The following is a 15,652-nucleotide window of genomic DNA, read 5'->3' as shown; positions in this document are numbered from 1 at the left end:
TTCTCAATTCCAACAATTAGAAGGAAAAATTAATAATTACGATATTGAAATTGGGAACTTGAGTTTCTAAATCTTTAACGAATACTCTTCAAGAAGATATAGGATTATCAAAGAAACTTCAAGAGACTTTGATTAAAGATAATATAAGTCTAAGAAGGAAAATTGAATCTTTGGAGAACTTTTCTAGGAATAATAATTTTAAGACTGATTAACTTTTCCAAAAGTTTCTACGGTAACACCTAAAGATATGTTAAAACGATATCTTCAAGAAATATTGGAAATACCTGAATCTGCATTACCACCTATTACACAAGTGTATTATTTACCAACTAAGACTCGAGATATTCAACAAGTAATAAATCAAGATCCTATAAACATCTCAGCTGTATTAGATTTATCTGATAGAGAAATGTCTGTTCCATCCACTTTACTTTTAACGCTTGCACTTACCCCTGATAAGAGTTGGTTCATGAGAATGTTTTAAAAATATAGACAAAAAGAATTTCTTGGTTACAAGATACAAAAGCGTAGAAGAGAATTTCTTTTGTTAAAACCTGGGGTTCTGGCCTTAGGGGCAACTTTTTCCCTTAGACATCCTTGTAAATGTGTAATCTATATATATCGCCGGACAAGTACTAACCTGGCTCACAGGCTTCCTAAAAAACCGAACCTACCAAGTCCATAATGACGGAACCTTCTCCCACACATGGAGCAACCCCTGCGGAGTCCCCCAGGGCTCCCCCCTATCCCCGTCACTATTCAATATCTACATGGCATCACTGGGACACATGCTATCGAACCGTAACCTGAAATCCTATATATACGCGGATGACATTACAATCATCATACCCATCACCTCACTGTCAAATGAGACTGAACAATTCATCTCAACTGTCCTCACCATGGTAGAAAACTGGACCACTCGCTTCAAACTGAAACTAAACCCAGAAAAAACCAAGTTCTTCCTTGCAAGTCCCAACCACAAACTAACACCCACCACCCTGCATCTTAATGGCATAACATATCCAATCAACTCTACTATAAAAATCCTCGGAGTCATCTTGGACCGATGCCTCACCTTAGAACAACACACTAACACCCAGGTCAAAAAATGTTTTTCCACCCTGTGGAAACTCCGCTCCATCAAACATTACTTTGATTTTCCCACCTTCAGATTGCTGGTCCAATCCCTAATTCTAAACTCCCTGGATTACTGCAATATCATATATCTGGGCTCCTACAAGAAAACCATTAAACGACTACGACTTATTCAGAATACCGCAGTCCGCCTCATCTACGGGCTCAAAAAATCAGACCACATCAGCCCTTTCTACAGGAAACTTCACTGGCTACCGTTCGAAGCAAGGATCATCTTCAAATTCGCCTGCCTCTGCTTCAAAACCCTAACTGGCTCAGCCCCGATATATCTTTCACGCCACTTCACCTTCCCAGGCTCTAACCGTACACGCAATGCACACCTGTTTGCCTACCCCTCCCCAAAAGGATGCATCCACAAAAGATTCTTCGATAAAACCCTCTCCTTCCAAGCTGGCAAATGGAATGACTGCCTGTTCACTCTCATCTCTCTTGCCCCAACTTATCAATCCTTCAGGAAATCTCTAAAAACATACCTCTTTGATAAATTCCTCTAACCCCCGTCCCCCCGACCAAACTAATAATCCCTTGCCTCCCTCCCTACCCTTCCCCTCTCCCCATGCAACAATTATTGGATCTTTTTGTAACTGTCACTGGTTTATGCCATATAACTGTTAACCAATTCTCTGCACCTACATTGTTTAAATCGCTCTGAACTGTTTTTCGATATGCTGTAACCTCGATGTAACTTCGCTATAACTAAGCTGTAACTTCGCTGTAAATGTACAGTCTCTTATCCTGTAAACCGCTCTGAACTGTTTTGTGGTATTGCGGTATAAAAAAATAAAGTTATTAAAGTTATTATTAAAATCGGAGGTATGTATGTGTGTATGTATGTATGTATGTATGTGCCGCGATCATGCAAAAACGGCTTGACCGATTTGAACGAAACTTGGTATGCAGATCCCTCACTACCTGGGGTGATATGTTCTGGGGGTCTCGCAGCCCACCTGCACATGTGGGCGGAGCTACAAACAGAAAATCAGATTTCTCCCATTCATGTCAATGGAAAAAATGTAAAAAGCTGCCATTCTCTCAGTAATTCAAAAACGGCTTGACCGATTTGAACGCAACTTGGTATGCAGATCCCTCACTACCTGGGGTGATATGTTCTGGGGGTCTCGCAGCCCACCTGCACACGTGGGCGGAGCTACAAACAGAAAATCAGATTTCATCCATTCATGTCAATGGAAAGGATGTAAAAAGCTGCCATTCTCACCGTAATTCCAACTATAAAACACTTTCTATGACACTATAACCACTAGGGACATCGTTTCTATTCTACCACGGACACCATACATATAGAGTTTGTATGTTCTAACTGTGTTTGTAACTGTTTCCTTCATGCACCCCAGTTCATAATGTTATTACATTACATGAGTACTCACATATGCTGAACTAGGAACACAGGTTCCATTCTGAACCGGGAAACAACTGCATGGAGTTTCTTTTCAACCTGAGTTTCCACATATTGAGTTGTTTAAATCAATACTGGAACTTTTGGATGCCACTTATTCCAACAGATCTTCCTTTTCAGTTTAAGAGATTGCAAATTCCACTGAGACTTGCCTTCTCTATCACAATCAACAAATCACAGGGACAGACTATTACATACTGTGGAGTGGATTTAAGATCCCCCTGTTTTTCCCATGGACAACTCTATGTTGCTTGCTCAAGGGTGGGTTCACCCAAGAATTTATATGTTCTTGCTCCTGGAGGTGAAACTAAAAATGTTGTTTATAATCAAGTTTTGTGTTAGTTGTATTGTATTCATTTTGTCAAATATTTCACATTATAATTTGAATATTGTACTTTTTATAAAGCTGTAAAAAAATAATTTCATTCACCACTATAAAGTATCTTTATTTGAATCCATTTACAGTGTTATTGCTATAATTAAATACCCGTGCAACGCCGGGGCATCAGCTAGTTCATTATAAAACTGAGAAGTATGTTTTCTTTGACCCTCCGCAACTGACGACCTTCCTGTCCTTGTCCCGACTGGAGAAGGAGAGTGCTAAATAGATTAGAGGTCCTTACTCCCTTATAGCTTATGATTCTATAAAGATTGTTTCTTTTTGATGTACTCGCATTTGATTTTCCCTGGAGAAGAGGAGACTTAGAGGGGATATGATAGAGACTTATAAGATCATGAAGGGCATAGCGAGAGTAGAGAGGGATAGAGAGAGTAGAGAGGGATAGAAAGAGAGAGAGAAAGGGAGACAGAGAGAAAGAGAGAGAGAGAGAGATAGAAAGGGAGAGAGACAGAAATAGAGAGAGAGAGAGGGAAAGGGAGAGAGACAGAAATAGAGAGAGAGAGAGAGAGATAGAAAGGGAGAGAGACAGAAATAGAGAGAGAGAGAGAGAGGGAAAGGGAGAGAGAGAGAGAAAGATTGGAGAAACTGGGACTCTTTTCCCTGGAGGAGAAGAGACTTAGAGGGGATATGATAGAGACTTACAAGATCATGAAGGGCATAGAGAGAGTAGAGAGGGACAGATTCTTCAAACTTTCGAAAAATAAAAGAACAAGAGGACACTTGGAAAAGTTGAAAGGGGACAGATTCAAAACGAATGCTAGGAAGTTCTTCTTTACCCAACGAGTGGTGGACACCTGGAATGCGCTTCCAGAGGGCGTAATAGGGCAGAGAACGGTACTGGGGTTCAAGAAAGGATTGGACAATTTCCTGCTGGAAAAGGGGATAGAGGGGTATAAATAGAGGATTACTGCACAGGTCCTGGACCTGTTGGGCCGCCGCGTGAGCGGACTGCTGGGCACGATGGACCTCGGGTCTGACCCAGCGGAGGCATTGCTTATGTTCTTATGATTTGCATCGTGGATCCATTTGAGGACTTGAGAAGATTTATGTCAGGTTATTTTAATTGCTTGTTTAATTTTCTTTTCATGAATCATCTTTCTGTACAAGTTTATCTTGATTGTATAAATTGAAAACTTATAAATAAAAGGAAAAAAAAAATAATTATATATAATGAGCTTCTTTACAAGAATCCTGAATGGTGTAGAACGGGTACAAGTGGATTGATTTTTTTTTTACTGCATCAAGATTTACAAAGACTAGGAAACATGACGTTAGAGGACTATTTTAAACCCAATAGGAGGAAATATTTTTTCACTCGGAGAATAGTTAAGCTCTGGAATGCGTTGCCAGAGAATGTGGTAAGAGAGGTTAAGGTACGCAGCTTGTTTAAAAAAATGTATGGACAAGTTCCTGGAGGAAAAGTCCATAAACTGCTGTTGAGACATACATGGGGGACGCCACTGCTTGCCTTGGATTGGTAGCGTGGCATGCTGCTACTACTTAGTGTTTTGCCAGGTTCTTGCGACTTGGATTGTCCTCCGTACAGACGGGATACTGGGCTAGATGGACCACTGGTCCGATTCAGTAAGGTTATTCTTATGTTCTTATGGAATTAGACATTGGCGCTTAGGAGTTTGGAATTGAAGGCGGCTTTGAGTCTGCATTTGAATACTGCCGGTGACGAAGCTCGACCTACCAAGCCAAGACGGTTTGTTCCAGGCATTCGGTGCAGCAAGGCAGAAGGGACAGAATCTGGAGTTCAGAAGTTAAAAGCTTAACAAGTGTATTGCATATTTTCATTTAGAACATAAGAACATAAGAAATGCCTCCACCGATTATAAACAACATTTTTAGTTTCACCTCCAGGAGCAAGAACATATAAATTCTTGGGTGAACCCACCCTTGAGCAAGCAACATAGAGTTGTCCATGGGAAAAACAGGGGGATCTTAAATCCACTCCACAGTATGTAATAGTCTGTCCCTGTGATTTGTTGATTGTGATAGAGAAGGCAAGTCTCAGTGGAATTTGCAATCTCTTAAACTGAAAAGGAAGATCTGTTGGAATAAGTGGCATCCAAAAGTTCCAGTATTGATTTAAACAACTCAATATGTGGAAACTCAGGTTGAAAAGAAACTCCATGCAGTTGTTTCCCGGTTCAGAATGGAACCTGTGTTCCTAGTTCAGCATATGTGAGTACTCATGTAATGTAATAACATTATGAACTGGGGTGCATGAAGGAAACAGTTACAAACACAGTTAGAACATACAAACTCTATATGTATGGTGTCCGTGGTAGAATAGAAACGATGTCCCTAGTGGTTATAGTGTCATAGAAAGTGTTTTATAGTTGGAATTACGGTGAGAATGGCAGCTTTTTACATCCTTTCCATTGACATGAATGGATGAAATCTGATTTTCTGTTTGTAGCTCCGCCCACGTGTGCAGGTGGGCCGCGAGACCCCCAGAACATATCACCCCAGGTAGTGAGGGATCTGCATACCAAGTTGCGTTCAAATCGGTCAAGCTGTTTTTGCGTGATCGCGGCACATACACACACACACATACATACACACACACATACCTCCGATTTTATATATATAGATTTATCCCAGGACAAGCAGGCAGCATATTCTTAACGTATGGGTGACGTCACCGACGGAGCCCCGGTACGGACCTTTTTAACTAGAAAGTTCTAGTTGGCCGCACCGCGCATGCGCGAGTGCCTTCCCGCCCGACGGAGGAGTGCGTAGTCCCCAGTTTCTTCGTTTCCGCAGAGCGAAGTCACATGTTTTTCAACGGCCGTTGAAATCATTAGTTTGCCTTCCCGCTAGCGTATTTTTTCCGAATTTCTTCCTTTTTTCCCTTTGGATTACTTTATTTTTCCTTAAAAAAAAAAAAAAAAACTCGTCGAGTTTTCTTTATTTTTTCGAGCCGGCCCCAGAGCCAGAGACTAGTGCTGGAGTTTGGAGACTTCTTTTCTATAACACACGTCCAAAACCTATGTCCCCTCTCTCTTGGCTTCTGCTCTGCCGCTCCGGCACTAGTCTCTGGCTCTGACAGACCTCGAAGAGATTTTTAGCGCTGACGGATCCTAACACTTTTCCCTCCCTATGCTGAGACGGATCCGTCAGCGCTCAAATCTCATCAAGGTCTGTCAGCGACAGAAACTACAAGCGGCACGGACACCGGACCGACACGGACCTCAGATTTTTAAGGCCGTATGGGTTTAGATCCGCGAGGTCCGCGTTTTACCCCTTCCCACAATTACACAAGAATAGACATAATAAAATTGTTAGATTTAGTGTACTTTCTGTTTAGGTGATAAATCTATCGAACAACACAGTTTTAATTTCTTTCCTAGACACCACACAACCCTTCTAAAATGATTTCTCTAGTTTTGAGAATTAAAACACACGCATGTCTTGTAGTCAGAGCCCTGTTAGGAACTTGGCCCAGTTTAAGTCTATATTAGCAAGATGCCTGCATAGGGAAATGTGAAGGGGAGCAGAGGTGACAGTGGCCAATGTCACTGCTAAAGAGAAAAAGCCTTCAAAACGAAATCCTGTACCCAGACATAGCTAGGACAATCCAAGCAAGTGTAATTGCCTACTGAAAACATGTTAAATAAAAGCGCGTTGCTATTTCTAGTAACCGTCCTGTGCAATATTTAACGCTCAATAGAACATTCGAGCTGAACAAACAAATACACCGTTGCTGTAAAGTGATCTCTCGACAGATCCAGACATCCAATATTACACAACTTCGATCCAACAAATGAAGGCTCGGGGCCACTAGTTCCAAAATCCATGAGTGTCGTACCGGTACCGGTATCCCCCCCCCCCCTCTCTGGATATCGGACCTGCATGGTCCCTAACATTTGGGGTTTGGATCCAAGACCCGTATACCCTGGATTTGGTGGGTCATGTACAGCGCTGCGTACACCTTTTAGCGCCATAGCAGTACGCCCGGATCCCAGCTCCTCTTACACCTGTCTCTAGAAAGACCCTACATGGGTCCGGATTCTCCTGGTCCCTGGTCCAAGGAGCCTGGCTCCTCATATACCTAGTAGTAGAATTTCGCCCGTCTCACCTGCACAAGGCCTGAGCCGGCTGGGGGAGAAGCCTGGCGATCCCGGGGAGCCGAGCCGCCATCTTCCCGCTGCTGCTGCACAGACGAACTGAAGCCACCGGCTCTGAGCAGCCCAAACCCACAGGCTGGAGGAGGAGGAGCAGCTGACGAGGAAGCCGAAGGGGCTGCTCCCAACTGCAATGCAGCCACGTGAAATCGAGATGATAGGACAGGGCACAGCTGCTTTATTATTATAAAAAGGGCTGATGGCCGGCATCAATTCTGCTGCTTGCAGGCGCAATCAGGCTCTTCTCCAGAAAAAGCTAAACACAGAGAGAACCTATATTAAGTGGTAAATTTAAATTAAAATGGAAAAAAAAAAATTTCTTCACTCAACATGTAATTCCACTGTGGAATTTTTTTTTTTTGCCAGAGAATGTGGTTAAAAAAAAAAAAAGAAGTTAGCTTAGCAGGGTTTAAAAAAAAACAAAAAACGGATTTGGATAATTCCCTAAAAGAAAATCCCTTATTAAGATGGATGTGAGAGAAAATACCACTGTTTATTTCTAGGATAAACAGCATAAAATGTGCTCTACTCCTTTGGGGTCTTACCAGGTACTTGTGACCTGGATTGGCCACTGGTTTTGATGGACTTGTGTTCTTATGGATAATGTAGGGTTACCATACATCTGGGGAAACACAGACATGTCATCTTTTTACAGGACTGTTCAGGTGACTGGACAGGTTTTATTAATTTTTAAGTGGAGGTTAGCCCCTCTATACCCATTTTATTCTAGACCGTCCATCCAAACTCACGCACAGAACCCATCTGTTTAGCCATCCAACCCTAAAGGCCTGCCGGTACAAAAGACATACGAATAGAACTCTCGCCTTCCAAGCAGGTCAGCCAACATTATCCCTCGCGCTTCATCCTACCTAAACTTCAGGAAACTACTAAAAACTAACCTATTCACCCGATTTGCACCCTAAGACCTCTATGCCCTTCCTTCGCCCCCTTTTACCTCACCTTGTCCTGCTTACTCATTTAAATTGTTTCTCCTTCTGCCGATCGTACCCCCCGTTATTCCCCTCTACCCTTTATTCTCGAACTGTACCCTTCACGTTACTCTCTTCTTGGTTCTAACCGTACCCAGACTGTCTAGCCCCTCTTTGTTGTACCTATCTTTTGCTCTGATTTACCATTTTCTCTGATTGTACCATTCGCTGATTGTCCAGCCCTTCTTTGTTGTAAACCGCCTTGAACTACTATTGGCTTTGGCGGTATATAAGAAATAAATTATTATTATTATTACTAGGGACTGCCAGATTTTCAGGAATGAAAATCGACCTGTGGCCCCACCCCCAGGCCTGCCCCGTTCAACCTGAGTCACACCCTGTTCCGCTCAAGTCGTACCCCGTTCCATCCCCAGCCACATCCCCTCAAACTGGTCGCTTGTTGGAAGGGCATCTGCGCCTGTGCTGGTGTGACACGTGACATCACCGCTTTGCATCCGCGCATAAGCAGATGCTGTCCCGATGTCGCTGCTAGCTGGAAGCTTTTCAAAACCTGGACAAAGTCCTCGAAAAGGAGGACATGTCCGAGGAAAACCGGACATCTGGTAACCTTAGTTTAGCCAGCCCACAGGCCCACCCAGTTTGGCAGGGCTGGCTTACACCCGAGAGTCCGGTGGCTCTTCCCCACTTACCTCCTTGGCACTGCAATTCAATCTTCTTAGGGCCACCGGCATTTTAGCAAGCTGAGCCTGCTGCTTTCGGCCTGCCCCGGAAGCCTTCTATCTTCAGAGTCCTACTTATGCGGGAACAGAAAGTCATAGTGGAGAGAAGGCTTCCGGGGCAAGTCGAAAACAGCAAGCTCACCTTGCTGAGTGCCGTGGCCCAAAGAAGATTGAACTGCTGTGCAGAGTTAGGTAGGGGAGAGCCATCTGGGGTAGGGAACTGGAGAGAGAGAAACCATGCCATGGTGATCCCACTGGATGGCTCAGAGACAAAAAGCACCTATGTACGTGGGAGTTTGGAAAGAGGGAGAGGGAGAAAGAAAAAAAGAAGCGCCCATGGGAGGGGGTTATTGAAGGAGAGAAAAAGAAGCACCTGTGGGGGACGGCAGTTGGCTGAAAGGAGAGAGAGAGAGAAGAATCCATGGCTGGGGGTGTAGGGATAGATTCTACCAAGGAGTAACTTTTGAGGGACAGAGAGTGAAGATGGAGAGAGAGATGGATGCTGGGATGGGGGTAGATTGAGAAAGATGGTGGATCCAGGGAGAGAGAGAAAGATGAAGAGGAGGCAGGGGAGAGAGATATTGGTCCTGGGTGGGAGTACAGGAGAAAGAAGGAAGAGAAGCCGGATACGCGGGGTGGAATACGAGGGCAGGGTAGAATAACGGCCTTGGAGGCAAGGGAAGGAAGGAGAGAGGGATGGAGCTGGGACTGATAGGGTGATGAGATGCTACTACTCAAAAGCACCCAAATGATTGATTCACTAGGAATTTCCATGTCTTTTTGCCTGCCTTCCCATGTTTAGAACACATTTGTTACCCCACCTCCGATATCTTTGAGTTGGCTGACTAGTAGGGATTTCTCCTGGCTTAATTCTGCGCAAAAAAAAACGAAAATTCTGCACACGATAGTTCAAAATTCTGCTTAGTTTATTTGTAGAGTTTTGCGTGGAATTCCTCAATGCTAAGGCCTGAAATTCCTTCCTGCTTTCCTACTCAGGTTCCAGCCTCTTTCATTCCCGCTGCAGTTCTGTGTCCCTCTAAATCCCACCCCTCTCTCACTCACACTCTGGATCCTCTCCCTGGCCTCCATGGTGTGACACCTCTCTCTCCCTCTCTCCTCTGGCTAAGAATCTCTTTCTCTCTTCAAACCATTTTTTAGATATGTTAAAGGGAAAAAACCTGCAAAGGAGACAGTGGGCCCTCTCGACGACCAAGGAAGAAAAGGATACATCAAAGAGGACAAACAGATTGCAGACAGATTAAATTCCTTCTTTGCTTCTGTCTTTACCAAGGAAGACACCACATCGATACCCAAAACAGTGAAAGTATTCAAGGGGGAAATAGAGGAGAGCCTCACCACAGTGAAGGTGGATCTGGACCAGGTATACTATCAGATTGACAAACTAAAAAGTGACAAATCCCCTGGCCCAGACGGAATTCACCCGAGAGTATTAAAAGAACTAAAGGTGGAAATCGGAGAACTACTGCAAACCCTCGCTAACTTGTCAGTTATAACCGGACAGATACCAGAAGACTGGAAGATAGCGAACGTAATACCAATCTTCAAAAAAGGATCAAGGGGAGAACCGGGAAACTATAGACCAGTGAGTCTCACATCGGTCCCTGGGAAAATGGTTGAGGCTTTGATTAAAGACAACATTGTACAGCACCTGGATAACCATGACCTGCTGAGAGGTAGTCAGCATGGCTTCAGGAAAGGGAAGTCATGCTTGACAAACTTACTTCAGTTTTTCGAGGGAGTGAACAAACAAGTCGATAGCGGAGAACCGGTTGACATAATATACTTGGACTTCCAGAAAGCGTTCGACAAAGTACCTCATGCGAGACTTCTCAAGAAACTACAAAGTCATGGAATAGAAGGGGATATACTGAGATGGATAGGAAAATGGCTAGAAAACAGAAGACAAAGAGTGGGCATAAATGGGAAGTACTCAGACTGGAAGAAAGTAACTAGCGGTGTGCCTCAGGGCTCAGTTCTTGGGCCTATCTTATTCAATATCTTCGTAAATGACCTGGAAGAAGAAACGACCAGTGCTATCATCAAGTTTGCAGATGACACAAAACTATGCCGAGCAATCAGGTCACAAAAAGACAGCGAAGAACTCCAGAGAGATTTGAAGCAACTTGAGAGATGGGCAGAAAATTGGCAGATGAGTTTTAATGTAGAAAAATGCAAAGTGATGCACCTGGGCAGTAAAAACAAGGAGCATGGGTACAAACTGTTAGGTATAACATTGGGGAAGAGCGATCAAGAAAAAGACCTGGGAGTACTGATAGATAGAACCCTGAAGCCATCGGCTCAATGTGCAGCGGCGGCAAAGAAAGCTAACAGGATGTTAGGCATGATAAAGAAAGGAATCACGAGTAGATCAAGGGAGGTCATAATGCCGCTTTATAGAGCAATGGTCAGACCACACCTGGAATACTGTGTCCAACACTGGTCTCCATACCTGAAGAAGGATATAACACTACTGGAGAGGGTGCAGAGGAGAGCGACGAAGCTAGTAAAAGGTATGGAGAACTTGAGCTACAAAGATCGCCTCAGAAAACTGGGACTATTCACCCTTGAGAAGAGAAGACTGAGAGGGGATCTGATAGAGACTTTTAAATTGCTAAAAGGAATTGACATAATGGAGCAAGCTCACTCACCAACAGGGGGAAAGGATGGTGAGCAAGAAACAGCGTTATTCACATTGGCAAATGTAACCCAGTCTCGGACCAGAGGTCATGGCCTGAAGCTGAGAGGGGACACGGCCAAGACAAACGTCAGAAAGTTCTGCTTCACACAGCGAGTGGTGAACGCCTGGAACTCTCTCCTGAAAGAGCTGGTGGAGGAAACCACCGTTCTAGGATTTAAGGGAAAATTGGACGCACATCTTCTTGCAGAAGACATTGAGGGATACGAGTGACATTGTATTCGCCAGGGTGTGCCTGGCTGGGCTTCCGCGTGTGCGGAACGCCGGACTAGATGGACCCCGGGTCTGATCCGGTGCAGGCATTTCTTATGTTCTTATGTTCTTCCCCCTTTCTGATTTGGATCACTGTCTTCCTCTCTCTACCACCCCACCCCCCATCCCTACTTGCAGTCTAGCATCCATGTCCCCTCACCCTGCTTAACCCAATCACTTATCTTGCTTACACCCTGAGTCCCTTCCCTGCTCCCTATGGTCTGGCATCTCTCTCTCTCCATGGCAAAGCATCTCTTCCTCCCTTTCCACCCCCTTCTCTGGTCTGGGTCACTCTATCATCCCCTCACCCCCACTTGTGGGTCCAGCATCCATGTCCCCAGACCCCCACCAAACCACCTTTCTCACTCACACCCTGAATCCCTTTCCCACGCCGCATGGCCTGGCATCTCTCTCCCTCCCCTCAGCCAAGCCTCTCTTCCTCCCTTCCCACCCTCCTTTCTGTACTGGGTCACTTTCTCTCACCCCTTATCTCCCAGCATCCATGTCCCCTCCTCTCCCCTACTTGTGGTCCAGCATCCATGTCCCTTCCGTGGTTCTGCCCTCTCACTCTCTGCCCACTCAACCCCAATATGTGGATCCAAAATCTTCCACACTCTTACTGTCCTGCTCCTGACCTAACAACTCCTTCTTCACCCCTGTGGGTCTGGCCTCCGATTGACCCCCCTCCCTCTGTGGCTCAGCATCTCTTACCCACACCCTCCCAAAGAAGCAACAGCAGTGGCGACTGGTTGGCAGAGGCAGCACTACGAACAGGCTGATTGTGGCCGGCCCCAGCGGGGCCTTTCCTCTGCATCACTTCCGACACGGCAGAGGAGAGGCCCATGCGGCGCTGGCTGCATGTAACCTATTTGTAATGCTGTCTCTGCTGACCAGCCACCACTGTTGCTGCTTTGGGAGGGAACGATAGAGATGCTGAGTTGAGAATGACACAGGGACAAATTTTTTTCCCGTCCCATCCCCTCGAGTTTTGTCCCTGTCCCTGCTCCATTCCTGTAAGCTCTGCCTTAACCACACAAGACTCAAACACATGATTTTAAAGGGTTTGAGGCTTGTGCAGATGAGAACGGAGCTTAGGCATTGGTGGCATGAGGCATTATGACATCACAATCTGAGCTCTAGAATGTTGCTACATAGGATTTTAAAGTGTTTGAGGCTTGTGCAGATGAAGACGGAGCTTAGGCATCGCTGGAATGAGGCATTATGACATCACAATCTGAGCTCTAGAATGTTGCTACTTAGGATTTGAAAGTGTTTGAGGCTTGTGCAGATGAGGACGGAGCTTGCAGGAATGGAGAAGGGATAGGAAAAGAACTCACCAGGTTGGGAAAATTAGTTCTTGCGGGAATGGGGAAAAATTTGTCCCCATGTCATTTTCTAATGCTCCACACTGAGGTGTCAATTGGAAAGAGGCCAGATCTGCATGGGGGAAGGCTGTCAGGAGCAGGCATAGGGAAGATGACCCGACCACTGAAGAAGGCCTGTACAGAATTCTGCACAGCTTGTGCAGATTGGGAATTCTGTGGAAGTTCTGCACTGTGACGTACAGTATTCCAATTCTGATTAAATTCTTAAAGTGACTGTCACTGTTACTGTAGTAATTTTTTTTTTATTATATTGGATAAAGAGAGTGCAGGCGGGGGGGATTGTGGTCCATTAATAGGCACTCAAGCTGACCATGAGTTATTCACATTGGGGGGGGGAGGTGATGGGAGGGAGATGGGTGGATGGGGGGGTTGTTCAGGGAATGAGTTAGGGGTGGGAGGAGGGGAGGGTTTATTTTAGGGTCCTGGATGTGGGGGAAAATTTTATATATGGATTTGTTTAAATCGGAAATATTTATTAATTTGTTATATAATCCAACATGGCTTTAAAATTATATTCATTAAATGTCAATGGATTCACTCAACCATCCCATTAAAAGGAAAAAAATAATAATTTCTTGAAACAACAGGAGGCAGATGTCTATTTCTTGCAAGAAAAACACCTTTCACATATTGAAGCTGCCAAATTGGTAGGGGGTTTTTGTGCTCCTGCGGTGGCAAAAAAGGCTGACATGGTATCCTGGTCAATAAAAGATGTTTTGCTGTATTTGGTAATGTTCAAGCTGATCCTATGGGCAGATGGCTTCATGTAGATATGACTTCAGGAAATGATGCCCTGACATGTTTTAATATTTATGCTCCTAATTCAAATCAGGCGGAGTTCTTTAAAAAAAAAAAAAAAAAAACTCCAGCAAATAATTCTGTCACTGGCTACATCTAATTTAATTGTAGCCAGAGATTTCAATGCTGTCATGGATCCATTATTGAATAAACAACCTAGTAAGCAGATGAAATCACTAGGTCTAGACAATCTTGTGCAAAGAAGTGGATTGAAGGATATATGGCAGATTCTTAATTTTAATGCTCATTAATTTTCTTTCTGCACACATGTTCATAAATAATTTTCACGTATTGATTACATTTTTTTGACAGATCATGCTGGAATTTGGATAGAGTTTCAGTTTGCTCAAAAAGATTCTATTAGACCTGTTTGGAAATTTAATAATACATTGCTTGCAGATTCAAACTTTCTTTAGGAAATTCAAATAAAAATGATTATTTTCAACCCAATACCTCAGAGTAAATCTCTTTGGAAACTATTTGGGACGCTTGCAAAGCTACCATGAGAGGGCAAATAATTTCATACTCGGCACACATTAGGAAACAACTAAAATTGGAATTTTCTAATCTGGAACAAATTATTCTGACTTTAGAGACACAACTAGCCTTAAAATGGAAACAAACTACTTTGCAGGCCCTGTTGAAAGCTAAATATAAATATAATGAGATTTCCTCACAATTGGGTAGGAAAGATTTGTTTTCTCATCAAGCTCTGTATTATGGAAACTCGAATAAAGCGGGAAGATTATTGGCTAATTATCTCAAAGCTAAGAAAAGAAAAGTAAAGATTGCTGCTATAAGAGATGAGAAAGGTAAAACTCATTCTCAAATTGGGAATATTTTTTAAACAATTTTGTGATTATTACAAAGCTTTGTATTCTTCTGAGATTTATTCAAATAAAGAAATTGAGGGACTAGAATTTTTAAAGTTAATTCAGGGGCCAAAAATTCCCGTGCATATAAAAGGTGGTCTTGAAGCGCCTATATCACTTAAGGAACTCCAGACAGCGTTGAAATCCCTCAGAGTTGGATCTGCTCCGGGTAGTGATGGTTTCATTGTGGAGTTTTCATATTACACTTTTACCTCATCTTCTCATCTTTTACCTCATCTTTTCCGTTACAGATCCTCAAACTTGGAATTCCCTTCCAATTTACTTAAGAGAGGAAAAAAATTTGGAGAAATTTAAGAGCAAACTCAAAAGCTTTCTTTTTAAAGATGCATTTAATGACTACAAGAACTGTCTAGGAGTTTCATTTTATCTTCATATCTTTGGAGATTCTTCCTTCTTTCCCTTCCTATTGTTTTTAACCTTAAATGTCTTTTCTTCTATTAAGCAGATTGTATTTATTTTCCCATTCTTTCCTCATGTTTTTATTATGTGTATAAAATTAGACTTTATTATATTTTGTAAGATTTAGTTTTTTTGTCAGTTATGTTTGTTCCCCCAATTTTGTGATTTTATTGATTTGTTCATCGCTTAGAATTTGGAATAAGCGATTAATCAAATTTTATAATAAACTTGAAATTTAAACTTAAACTTGAAACTTCTTAATTTATATAAATCGAAACTAACTAAAGGTTGTATTTCAGGTACTATGACAGAATCTTTAACTATTGTTTTGCCAAAGCCAAATAAAGATCCCATGTTGGTTTCAAACTACAGGCCTATTTCTTTAATTAATGTGTATGGAAAACTCCTGGCTAAGCTATTGGCTCTAAGATT

The 15,652-nt window shown here is 43.2% G+C and overlaps 1 protein-coding gene across 1 annotated transcript in view; it reads right to left on the bottom strand.

Moving 5' to 3' along the window:
• Positions 1 to 7,262, bottom strand: part of NIPSNAP1 (nipsnap homolog 1) — a 42,966-nt gene extending 35,704 nt beyond the window's left edge. The window contains exon 1 of the mRNA XM_033956982.1: positions 7,063 to 7,262. Within this exon, the coding sequence (XP_033812873.1) occupies positions 7,063 to 7,124 (62 nt within the window). The 5' untranslated portion in view covers positions 7,125 to 7,262. The remainder of the gene's footprint in view (positions 1 to 7,062) is intronic.
• Between the last annotated feature and the right edge of the window lie 8,390 nt (positions 7,263 to 15,652).

The sequence above is a fragment of the Geotrypetes seraphini genome, chromosome 8 (genome assembly GCF_902459505.1).
Source record: "Geotrypetes seraphini chromosome 8, aGeoSer1.1, whole genome shotgun sequence".
Lineage (NCBI taxonomy): Eukaryota > Metazoa > Chordata > Amphibia > Gymnophiona > Dermophiidae > Geotrypetes > Geotrypetes seraphini.
The sequence above is the reverse complement of the archived record's forward strand: the minus strand, read 5'-3'. Positions and strand labels throughout refer to the sequence as shown.